Source organism: Venturia canescens, chromosome 2 (genome assembly GCF_019457755.1).
Source record: "Venturia canescens isolate UGA chromosome 2, ASM1945775v1, whole genome shotgun sequence".
Taxonomy (NCBI): Eukaryota; Metazoa; Arthropoda; class Insecta; order Hymenoptera; family Ichneumonidae; genus Venturia; species Venturia canescens.
In genome coordinates this window covers 7364066-7376533 of record NC_057422.1, presented here as the reverse complement: position 1 = coordinate 7376533, position 12468 = coordinate 7364066, and the positions used below count along the sequence as shown (strand labels likewise).

The 12468-nt window shown below is 48.1% G+C and overlaps 1 protein-coding gene across 4 annotated transcripts in view; it reads left to right on the top strand.

Annotated features, from left to right (window-relative positions):
- Positions 1–7086: 7086 nt before the first annotated feature.
- The window catches only part of dac (dachshund), a 235431-nt gene continuing 230049 nt past the window's right edge, over positions 7087–12468 (top strand). Inside the window, exon 1 of one of the 4 annotated variants that reach the window (XM_043411374.1) lies at positions 7087–10715. In XM_043411374.1, coding sequence (XP_043267309.1) covers positions 9916–10715 — 800 coding nt within the window. In that variant the 5' untranslated portion in view covers positions 7087–9915. The remainder of the gene's footprint in view (positions 10716–12468) is intronic. The other 3 variants (XM_043411371.1, XM_043411373.1, XM_043411372.1) reach the window with 3 other exon arrangements.

Below are 12468 nucleotides of genomic sequence, written 5' to 3'. Positions count from 1 at the left end.
GAGGATCGGGCCGGTTTTTTTTTAGTTTGACATGGATTTCGGAGCGTAACCCCTGCAAGAAAGTGGATGAAACCGGAGGAGAAAGAGTCTGGATGCAAATAGTACGAGGGAGAGAGGAGAGTGAAAGGATTAGGATGCGTCAAGCCGATGACTGAACGGCCGGCAAGTAATCGGTATACGAGCGCTCTAATATTTCGAATAGTTCGCTTCTACAATGGGCTTTATTGGAGCGAAGCTGCCAGCCGAAAGTGTGCAGGGACGAAGGGGGAAGATGGGAAAGCGCTGCGATACGCGCTGCTGCGGGCTTAGCTCCGTGTATGTGTGCAGGTTTGAAAAAAGGGCGGGGACGTAAAAGCCATCAATCACGCGGTGTCAACGTGATTGTCTTCCGTCGTTGCTGTTGTCGCTGCTGACTTGGCGTCCTCGTCGTCGTCGTCGTCGTCGCTTGCTCGAATCAAGGCGAAAGTATTGGCGGAATGCTTGAGAATATTCTTCCTGGCGCGTATCTCTGACAACGCTCGCTTCGAATTGCGCAAAAAGACATCATTTTTAGACCCGCAAATAATACAGACTCCGATCGCTTTCCGGATGGATTCGATCCACCGAATCCAAGCCCCTCTGCGCGAGAGGTTTGCAAATTCGTCGCTTCCGTACGCGAGCAGTTTTATTGAACAAAGGCAAAACAGAGTGCTGCAGAAAATCCAAGTTTTTAAAAGTCGGCTCGTCTTTCCGGTGCTTTGGAATCCTCGTACTGCGAGGAGGATGCTGCCGCCGAAAGTGGTTTATCGAAACAATTTCCACTCGGAGTTCAGACCGCGAAAAGAACGCGCGGTGACAAAAGAAAAAAAAAAAAAACAACGAAATCAAATAACCGGAATTGAGTGTCGCGAATAATTAATGAAGCTTCATAAAGGAAACGCGAAAGTCGCGAGGACGTATTTGCCTTTGATAATTTCATTAATTCCCGTTTCGGTTATTATTATTGAATAATATTTTCGGAACGTTAATATCGTGCAAGTTGTGCATATAGTGGCATGACGGAGATGATTTTGAGAGCAGGGATGTCTGCGAGTAATCGAGTTCCACCACCCCACGCTCACTTCTGCCTGCTCCCACTTCTCTCGGATGGCTATCCGTTTTATTTATCCGATAACACGCCATTATGAGCATCGCGGGGCTCGCGAAATACACCGAGAGAGCCAGCAGAGAGAGAGAGATTGGACATTTCGCCTGTCTCTCTCGCTCGCGAAGGTGGGTGTGCCCCATAACGATTGGCTATTTATAATAACACACACGTCGGTCGTTTCGTATGGGTAATTAGTTGCTCGTAAGCTGCCGAAAGAGAGCGGCAGAGCGAGAGAGAGAGAGAGAGAAAGCGTTGAAAAACAACGAACTGCGCAGTAATACAAGCACGCGGTGTTTGTCGCTCGTCGGATATGGTGACAACGAAAAAGAGGGAGAGAAAGCAAAAGAAAAATGTAACTCGCGACTATCTATCTCCGCGCTGGCGTCGCGACCGAACCATGTAAATTCAAACACGACTACATGCACATACGTACACAAATCATCGGGACTGTAAACTATATCGATACACTATAACTCGTACGGTCAATGATTATATCGAATTAAGCATTAATTTCCCGAGAGAGAGAGAGAGAGAGAGAAAGACAGAGAGCCCTCCAATCGATTCGTCCCTTCCTACGTGTGAGAGGAGTATTTACAACAAAAGCAGCCTCCGGAATATTACACCCCGATATATTAATCGTGTTCGGAACATTATTCTCATAATTTCGTTATATTTTGCACAAAAGAGAGATTCATCGGTGATAAAAAAATGAATATTGTCAGACGACTTTTATAAAAGTTTTCTCCAATTATCGTTGGAGAATTTGGGTATGGTATTGTCCTGAATTGGTTGCTTGTTCAATATTCACGATTGATAGCGTATAAAAGTAATCGAACGTTTTTCCATTGCCTTTTTCGATCGGTATTTCGATCACTGTCAGCGCAGTGTTCTCGATTTTGGCGATGAAATTTTGTTGATCGAAAATAATTTTGTTTCGACGAAAATATTTGGTCGATGCGGGACGAGGCCATATTGCTGCAATAAGAGAAGCCAATTTTTGAATAATCTCCAAATTTATTAATCCAAACGATCAACTGCTTCGACCTCTTCGTTATTCGCGCTTGAAAAAACCCAATCATTTGCCATCCAACGAAATATTGTTATCCAATAATCGCTCAACCGAACGGATTTGGTTGAAATAACGAAATCTCATTCTCCCAGCCTCATGATGATTAAACTGAACATCAATTGAGAGAATGTTCTCCCAAAATATCAGAGAATCCAACGTCGATCCAAGATTATTAACTTTACAATATTCTCGATACATCAGTTATTCCGAAGTAAACTCATAATTGCAACGTTAATTTCCTTCTATTTCGTATAATACTGCAAAGTCCATATTAGAAATTCATACGTTCTGGACCAAGTGAGATTTATCGAGATTGCAGGATTAGATCAAGCTGGCCAAAGAAAGCTGCAGAGAGAGAGACAGAGAGGGAGGGGGGCAAGAGAGATAGACGGGATTACTTATGGAGGGTGAGGACGAGGATGGTAGTCCTCTCGCGGATAAGAGAGCTCTGGCTATAAAATCTTGGCTATTGTGCACTCTCGGTGGGGCCGTACGAGCGCACAATGCTTATCGATGCGGGGATTGCTCCGGCGGAGTATCGAAGCCTGTGTACGCGAGAGAGGGATGCTGTACCGACGTATACGAAGCGACCAAGACCAAGACGAAGGAAGAAAGACAGAAAAAGAAAGATAGGTGAGCCAGAGAGATCGAAGACTTAAAAGTGGAGGGAGAACTAGGGCTGCTGCGTGTACATGCACGGGAGAGAACAATATCTGACGAAAAATGTTTGAAAGACTCCGAGAAGAAGCACGTTTCTGGAGCAAAGAGCAGTGCCACCGGGAAACCCATTCGAAGACAAAAAGTTGATTAAATCTCAATTCGCTACAGCTCCTCTGCGGCAGCTTGGGCGAACACAACATTTATCTTTTCGTTAGGAAAAAGTGTTCGGGAACTCGGCGCAATACGAGAAATGAGCGATTGCACACTGAGAGGAGTGCGAGAAACCCCCGAAAAATCGAAGCTCCTGCTTCCTCTCTGGGGCCTCAACTCGGTGGGTTTATTTCGTTGCACCGCGAAAGAATTCGCAGGAATCCACCGAACATTGGCCCAAATTCAGGGACGGAAGCATGGATAATTATAATTGAGCTTCTTGGGAGAATTATTGGAAAGTTACGGTCGATATTATTCGAAAAAAACGAGCCTGTTTAGCACTGTGGTTAAGGAGAGATTCCAGTAAGGCTGAAGAGTCAATACACAAATCGCGGGACGTTGTCCTTCCGGTCGAACGGCTGTTTTCCTCCTTTTTTTTCTTCTTTCTCCCCGACCCTCGACACGTGTCCACCCGATTGACGTGTTTCGAGCGCGTGGAAAGTGAAAAAAGAAAAGGCTTTCGTCCGGATCAGAGCATCCGATATAGATCGCTGGGAGTCTCCATCTCCCGAGTGTTTTCGACACACGAGGACCGAAGCGAGAACAAGCCTTACGTGTGTCCAGTCTCTCTCCACCGGCATTTTTCCTCTACATTTTTTTACACCAGCTCCAATATCACTATTATCCCATAAAAATTGGCTTCTCAAATTTTTCTCGCTCCTCCGATGCCCACTGTCGATTCGCGTCCATACAAAAAAGACTGTTATTCCTAACCGTTCTGACTATTCATAAACTCCACGAAATTCGTGTGTGCTCGGTTAACAAGTTCTTTCGAGTAAACATCGAGAATAAACACGATGAAAGTGCAAGATGATTTTCTAAATGAAAACTTGTCGCGTTCCAGCGAAGCTTTGAATAGAAAAATTTCAAAAACACGTTGAACGACGAGGTTATCCAAAAATCATCTATTCGCCCTTCCATTGGTCTTGTGCAGCAAGAAACGAAAGTGGCCCCGAAGGGTCAAATCCAAGTTTTGGAGCAAAGCTCAACACACTCATTGTACCTCACCTCTGAATAAATTGCGTTCATTTTCTCAGATTTACCTTGCAACATATTCCGTGCTCGTATATCCGACATTTTATTTCGAAACGTCACTTAATTCGATTTTTTAATCTCTTGGCCTGTTTCATGGACACGAAGCATGATACATGTGTGTTTGGAGCATTGAACAAACAATGGTGCGACACATCGAGGCTACGTACCCACGTGCGTGCTTCGTGTATATTTATATATATACAGACGCTCGTATACGTATCTATTTTATACGTAGCTATTACAAAGCTATAGATATATAGATGCATAAATATGTAACAGCAGAAAGCTGTACTGGTCCGCGAAAGAGCGTGAACTCTCGCGATGCAAACACTCAGGCGGTCCTGCCCTCTGATGGCATGCTCTGGCGTTTCACTAGAGCGCGAGCATACGTATACCGCAACCGCTCACGGCGAACAATGCGTATCACACGGGAGCCTGGATGAAAATGCTCTGTTTCTCTTTCCCTTTTCCTCCTGTCTTTCTACGTAACACAACATATTCATGCGCGTATACGTATAACGGTAAATATTCAGGCTCATGTGGGAGCTTCCCTTCGTTCGAAAACTTTGTTCTTCTGGTCGCTCCTCGTTCGCGGCTCCACCAGAAACGCTATAACGAGACGAAAAAGAATGCGAAACGTGTCAAATGCTCGTCAAAATCCTTCGCCACGTCCGAAGGGCGATGCAGCTCTGCAATGTGACGTTTTGGTAGTTGATGATGAAAAGAGGGATTTGGAGAATCGAGTGTATTTGATATTTCGTCAAATATTATGAGTTTATTGGCTCGTATGTGGGGGAAAGGAGCATGAAAGGGTATTCGAAATGTGATATGTTCACGTCGTAAAAAGCAATGATAAGAATATAACAACTCTTTCTTAAAAAATAATTGAAAGTGAAGGAAAAGCTTAAATGTGAAGAAAAGCGACAGTTTTCGCTGGCGAGCTTCGAAGAAGGAAGTCGTTTAAAAAAAATATTGTTTTTTGAAGTTGAATTTGAAAATAAAGAATTTCGAATTGATTATATCCGATCCTGCATATGTGGACATATTCGCGTCATTTAGACTCGCTCATTTGGCCAATATGCAGATTTGCGTACACACAAAATTGGATTTCTAATGATTCGTCATCAGCATGGCATCCATACCTGCTTTCGAATTGCTCGAATTACATAACGAGTGAACTTCTACAACCGATCGTCTTCCTTGAAAATGATTTTCGTTGTCGAGAAAAAGTGGTAGATCAGCGAGAGATGCGCGCGATATTTATGTCACGGGTTCGTTAGGACGAAGAGTGGAGTCGTAGAGAAGCGAGGCGAGGAGGGTTCATGCGTGCATGGAGCATCAACGGAGCAACGCAGTAACACCAACATAGCCTAATTGTACATATATACCGTACACAGGCATACGGTTCTCGTAGGTGCATAAGAGTACACAAGCGCGCATTAACTCCCTTCCATAGCGCCCCGTTCGGCCCTGTATTAATGCCACTAATTGGGGGCGGTTTGGACCGAGGCAAACATCGGTCCCTTCCTGTCACTCGCCTTGACTGCTCACGAAACGCGAGGCTCTTGTTTAACGTCATATAGACGGTCTCGAACGCGGACGGGAGAGGAAGAGGAGGGCGCTGGAGAGGGAAGAGTCGATTCTATGATTGATCGCGTCTGCTCCTCGCCCGAAAGTCGATCGCACGTCTTTCCAGTTATTCGGAGGGCTTCACTAATTTCCCCGAATACCGTGCGACAGTCGCGTCGAGCTATTAATACCTTCTTCGAAGAAATTCTCAGAGGCGCGAGATGGTCCTTGCGAGAAAGCCTCGAAAATTGTAACTGAAAGTACGCGAACTTGGATGCGTCGTTGCACGGCATGCAGCATCGGTGAATTCGTACGAGCATCTTCATTGAGGCGCAACTTCAAAACTGATCGGTTCGCAATGATGATTGTTCGGATTTGTGCGAGGTCAAGGGATCAGCTGTACAAGCAAGTGGGGACGCCGATTTACTCTCCCGTCGTACGTGTGTTAAACGCGCAACACTCGCACACGCACACGCGCGTGCTATATAAGCGGAGACAGGGAGCCAGCGTGTCCAGCGTGTAAGTTCGGTGATGGAGAGGCTCCCTCTTGGCGAATTTGGGTCACCGTGCCAATCCGCGAGGGCATAGACGAAGGGGCTTTTGACCGAGTGGAGTTGCGAGATATAATGAGAGCTGTGCGCGGAAGGATCACAAAGATAAAAGCAGCATCCTCTTCTGCAACGCTGGGCCTTCGCGCGTTAGTTCTCTTCCAACTGCGGCGGCGTGTTTCTCCAACGAAACGCGTCTATATGACAAGATAATAGCGGTGCGTAGAGCTCAGCTAGTAGCTGCCGGTGTCCCTCCTCCGTCCTATCGGCAAAAGGCTTCTATATCATTCCTTTTTCCCGTTCCATTCATTCCGTTGGATCATCAGAGCTCTCTAAATCGTTGAGGCTCTTCAACGGGCAAAGCTCCAAACACCTCGAATCTTTTCACCTAGTCTTTCCTCTGCCACCTTGCCCAGCGCCGCATCACCGCGAGGTAGCTAATTTCTTCTTCGAGTTCTCAATCATCCCGGCTCAGCTGATGCGGCATTCCTCCTATATGCCTGTGTATATACCTGCCATCCAGGGAGAGCGATGCTCCAAAGAGATCCGCCTTAAAAGTTAAGAGATAGCTGCTGTAAGGGGCGAGACTCGCGCCGCCTGATGAGGGGAGCATGTTACATCCTCAGCCTTATACGTATATACTCGCATTCACGCAGCCAACAAAGACGTCACTGACCCTGCTGTTGATGACGAGCTAATTCTTCTAACTTGATAAACAGCTCCGTATCAGAATGACTTTTTGTAGTTGAGAAAACATGGAAAAGACCGAGAATCCCTGGCCATCCAAGCTCGTCGTACGATCTCTGAGCGCACTCAACAAGAAAATGGAACCCGAAGACTCGCTTTCGGATCGAACTTTCGTGTATAATTACGATAAAAAACAAAAAACTTTCGTACCTGCGGATGCGCTACCTGAATGTTACTCGTTGTATTTCGAATCGAGCTAATTCTCGAGCCCCTAAAAAAAGTAGCCTGAAATTGGTCTACGTACGCCGCTTGGGTACATTGCACGCGAAAAGGTGGCTCCAGACTTCTGCAAGGGTTACAGTTGGTGCGGAGAGGCTTCGAGTTGTGCAATCGTAAAGGGAAGGAGGGGATTCGGCGCTGGTGCCGCGGGGACAGGGAGGTTCGCTCGGTTCTTGAAAAAGGGGTAGAGAGAAGTACAGAAGCTGAAGAAGTGGCGAAGGGGCGACGGGTGGGGGGGAGCTCGTAGACCAAAGAGAACTGTTCTACAATAGAAGAGGAAGAAGCTCAGAGTTGAGCGAGTTTACCTACAGAAGAAATAAGTGCGCCAGTGTAATGCTGATGGGGAATGGGGGAGCGGAGACGACGAAGAAGCGAGTACCTACCTACCTACCTTACTCTTGGGCTCTCGCTCTCCACCCAAGTTCTATGTAGGTGAGACGGGCTGGAAAAGGGGGTGGGAAAGACAGAGCTAGCGAGAATAAGAGAGTAAGTGAGAGAATAAAGGCGAGGACGCTATCGATTCGTACTCCAAGAGGGGTGCTGAGGATAAGGAGGAGGAGGAGGTGAAGAAGGAGGAAGAGGAGTGTACGGCGACATTCTTCGTCGTGGCACGTATACACGAGTCTCCTTCTGGTTCTCTCTCTCTCTCTCTCTCTCTCTCTCTGTGTCTCTCTCCGGGGCTGTTCGCAGTTGGCGACAGAGACAGCTAAAAGAGATTTGGCGTGTACATATACAGTTGATGCAGTAGGAGAAAGAGATGGAGCAGCGCGAGAAGAGAAGAAGACTCTGCTCCGGGAAGGGCATCGCGGTGTGCAAGAGGGGAAGGGGGAGGAGGGACCGCTGGGAACACACGTCGACAGGCGAGAGAGCCGAGAGATGAGAGAAGAGCGAAGCAAGGAAGAGAAGTCGCGGATACATAAAGGAAAAAGAAGAAATCCCCCACCTGGGGCTAAAGTTGCTCTCGACGCGAGCAGAACGCGCGCAGAACACACTGTTCTCTCTTAACGAAAGAGGCTTCTATATATCCTCGCGGTTCTCTCACTCTCGTGCCAGTTCGCCAGTCGTACTGCCTCTCCGCCTTTTCCAATTGTATATAGCCGTGTCGTTTGCTCGTGAGACGCCGAGTTCTGGAGGTGGATCGCCGGAGGGAGAGGGAACGCGGGCGGGAGGGCGCTCGTGGGAGTGCGTCGGTGGAAGGATTGCTGGGACTCCGGCTCGCGATCCACTGTCCCGGTGGTGGTGCTGGTGGTGGTGGAATCACGAGAGAATCGTGCCTTCGTGCGATGTACGAATGTGTATTCCCCACTCCAATTTATTCCTTTTCAACGCTGGTAGGGAGTTACCGTGGGCGTGTCACTCGCCGACCGCTCGGCCAATCCACGCTCAACGAATCGACGCGACTCGACCAATGAGCCGAGCGATCGCGCGCATCGTAACCTCCCATTTACCCTCCCGACCCCCTTAACAGCGTCTCAACTGATGTTTTTATTTATTACATCTGTGACTGGGTAGTGGAAATACTCCCAACTCGACCGAGCCGAGAGCGTTTGCCACTTTGAGAGAAGGAACGAGAGTCTCGTTCTCTCTGCTGCTGCTGCTGCTGCTGCTGCGTTCCTTGTGTGTTGCGTTTACTACTATCCGGATCGCGGGCACGTCTCGTCCACCAAACTACCACCACTACCATCACCATCAACGCCGCCGCCACCGCCACCACCACCACCACCACCACCATCACTATCCGACTTACCACCACCACCACCACCCCTCTCTCACATCGCGCTCACTGTAGTTTTACTTCGTTTGGTGTTGTCGCACGAGACGTTTCCCGTGTTTCGTTCGCGTTCCGCGTGCTTTTACCAACTCACTTTTATATACTATTTAACCAATCGAATGTCGTGATTAGGATTGATCCTCGCGAGCGTTTCCCCTAAACATTGACTCCCGCGTTTCGAACGGAGATTCAACATATTTTCGAGCCAAGTGTAGTGTTTAAAGATTCTTGCTTCAAAGACGACGCAATTACGAATCTTGTCATCGTGATATCCGTCATTGGCCCTATCGTATGTCCGACCTTAAAGCCTATTTATTTATTCCATTAATCCACGGGATTATCCAAACAAAAAAAAGAAAAAAAAGTATTGACGAATTCTGTGATGTCCTAGAATAAATGAAAAATCATCAATATTTACGATGAAAATTTGCTCCAACGAATCGCGTATACACGAATGACAGTTTATACGCGCAGTTGTCAAGAAGTGAAGTTTATACTTGTACGCTGTACGACTGGCGCGCGCGTGTTAACAACGACAGCTGGGTTTTTAGCGTGTATACTACAGAGTGAGAGTGAACATTTCGGGGTGTTTTTTTTGAAGGTGTGTGTTGCTCGTGGTGTAGGAACATACGAGGAGTGATCGATCGTTTTGATCGAATATTTGAATCGGGCTTTACAAGGGATTCGGCTCGGGTCGGAGGTTTCGACGGATGAACATTGTGTCGCGTTGACAGCTCGATTGAGCGAACAGAGTTGTGGAACGATATGATTTTGGAGTAATTTGGAAATCGGTAGTCCATCAGACCGCGTTATAACGACGCTGGTCTCGATCGGAGAGCCAACGGACACGGCGGGGCCAACGGAGAATACGATATCTCGTGACAAAGGTAAAACAACAGGCAACGCCACGGACCTGCTTGAGAGGTTCGAGGTGCTAGACCTTAGGCGTTTCGCACACTCGATGGATCACGGAGCGATGGATAGTTCCTCCGATCACAGCAGTCGTGCCAGTCCCGTAACCGGCAGTCCCAAGCACCCGCACAGTCCGTTGGCACAGCAGCTCAGTCAGCAGCAGCAGCAGCAACATCAGCAGCATCACAGCTCGCATCAACCGCCACCTTCTCATCAGCAGAGTCATCCGCGTGATCAGTTGCGCGAGCTCCAAGCACAGCAGGCACAACTCCGGGGTGTACCGACCCCTGGTTCCCCAACGAGAGGTTCACCGCCTCAAGTTTTGCCGCTGACTCCACCACCGCTCTCGGCCGGAGGGGGTCCAGGTGGGCTCCCAGGTATGGTCCCTCGTATGCCCGGTCTGCCGCCCCCGGAGTTGCGACTTCTTGGTCAACTCGGCGGCATGCTCAGTGCTCACCATGGCTCGCCTCTCGAACTCATGGCAGCTCATCACGGCGTATTACCGCCAAGGTCTTACAACAGTCCACCTCCGATAAGCTCGAGCGATCCGACCGCCAACGAATGCAAGCTCGTTGATTATCGCGGACAAAAAGTCGCGGCTTTCATCATCGCTGGCGACACGATGCTATGCCTCCCGCAAGCTTTTGAACTATTTCTCAAACACTTGGTCGGCGGTCTTCACACCGTTTACACGAAACTCAAGAGACTCGATATCGTACCTCTCGTATGCAACGTCGAACAGGTCAGAATTCTCCGTGGTCTCGGTGCCATACAACCCGGTGTTAACCGATGCAAGTTGCTCAGCTGCAAGGACTTCGATGTACTGTACAGGGACTGCACAACAGCCAGGTAAAGCCACTGCCTTTTTTCATCTTTTCGTATCGCGAATCCTCGAGTGCTGGGGAAAAAAAAAAAAAAAAAAAAAAAAAACAAAGAGAGAAAAACCCTCGATTTTTAAAATCCATTCAGACTCTCATCTCGTCGTTACTGCGATATTTCGTAGACGAAACAAAAACAGCATAATCTTTGCGTTATTTTTCAATAGAGCTAAGACCATGCTTCGTCAGACACTTCGCGAGCCTTTTGCTGAGCGTACGAATCTACGTTACAAGCGCTGACAGCTTCGATGGCTCAAGACGATAAACCAAGAGGCGAACTTCCTCGGTTCAACCGCGCACTTTTTATATTTATCATCCGATCTTTGCTACGTGTGCGGTGTTGCCGACACCTTCGATACCTCTTTTATTCGCTCGCTTACATACGATACGAGAAGCAGCTGCCCGACCAAGAGAACGGAAGCCAAAATTCTGGCATACATTAATAACGCGAGATGTCCCCTCTGGGCAGCGGTTCATCTTCGGTGTGCGCTCAGACTAACTCGAAAGATCCGGAAGCAGCGATGTGCTCGCTCGCATACTTCATATTCAGCTACCGGATCAACACCCATCTACCTCCGATATTTATATCAACACTTTAATTGCTGCTTTTTCTCTCTCCCTTCCCTTTGGTCTTTTACGAGTTTTTTTGAACTCTTAATCGCAGCAAGTACCCAATCGCGGTTGCCCCTGATCCGTAGATTCATCTCCGAGAGTTCGGATCATGCTTTTCGACGGGAGCCCTCGATGCTGCTTACCCGGAATGTCATTGTCCCCGCAGGCACCCCGGAAACTAGTTAACGCTGACGCTCGAGTGCTAAATTGGCAAGCCAAAGAGTCAACGATTCGCACAAAGCATCGTGTAGCAAATCGTTCTACGTACATACACAATCGGTGTAGTATACGCACAGTTTGAGTGGCTGTAAAGGGCGCGTGCCCTGCTTGTTTCTAGGATTGTCGCGGTGCGCGTTACAGCTCGGTCGTTCTGTGTTTGCGTTCGAGTATATGCGTGAGTGTGCGAGTACGATTTGTCAGAGCGCCAACAGGTGTCCCTTTCACGGTAGTTTCTCTGAATGAATCGTCCCCAAACGTTGACGTGGCGGGCGCGACAGAGTGTGCAGAGTGTATTCGCCGCTTCTCTCAACCCGCGTACGCCCTGGAGTGAGAGAAAGAGAGAGATTACCCCACCTACACAATGCTAAAGCCAGACGGTGCAGACGAAACGGAATGGTAAACGGAACCGAGGGGATCCCGTCGGTGGGACGCGGCTCTCTTCGCCTGTAAAGATTTTGTCACTCGGCGTATCCTCGTCGAGAATAAAACGTCGAGTTATCGCGTCTCGTTTCCACGATTTCGTGACTTTTCGGGCGACTTTTAAGCCTCCGAATCTGCCGAATCAATTGCTTCCGAATGTTATGCCTTTCCGGAATCGAATTTTTCGCTACTTCGAACCTTTTACTCCGGCAGTCTTACCCTCCGAGTGACAATATTTAATCTGTGATGCTCGCAAACGCTCGTTCACAGTCGCACTCGTGCCAACGGAAACGGAGATTCAATGAGACGACGAGCGGAACAGAGACCGATGTATTTACCCACGTCTATACATTGAGCAATAAGAGAAAGAGAGCAAGGGATTGCGGAGTTGTTCGAGAGAGGGAACAAGACGATGAGCTTGTATCACGAGGGAGAGAAAGCCCCGTAGGGATAGGGATCCGAATAATCCAGAG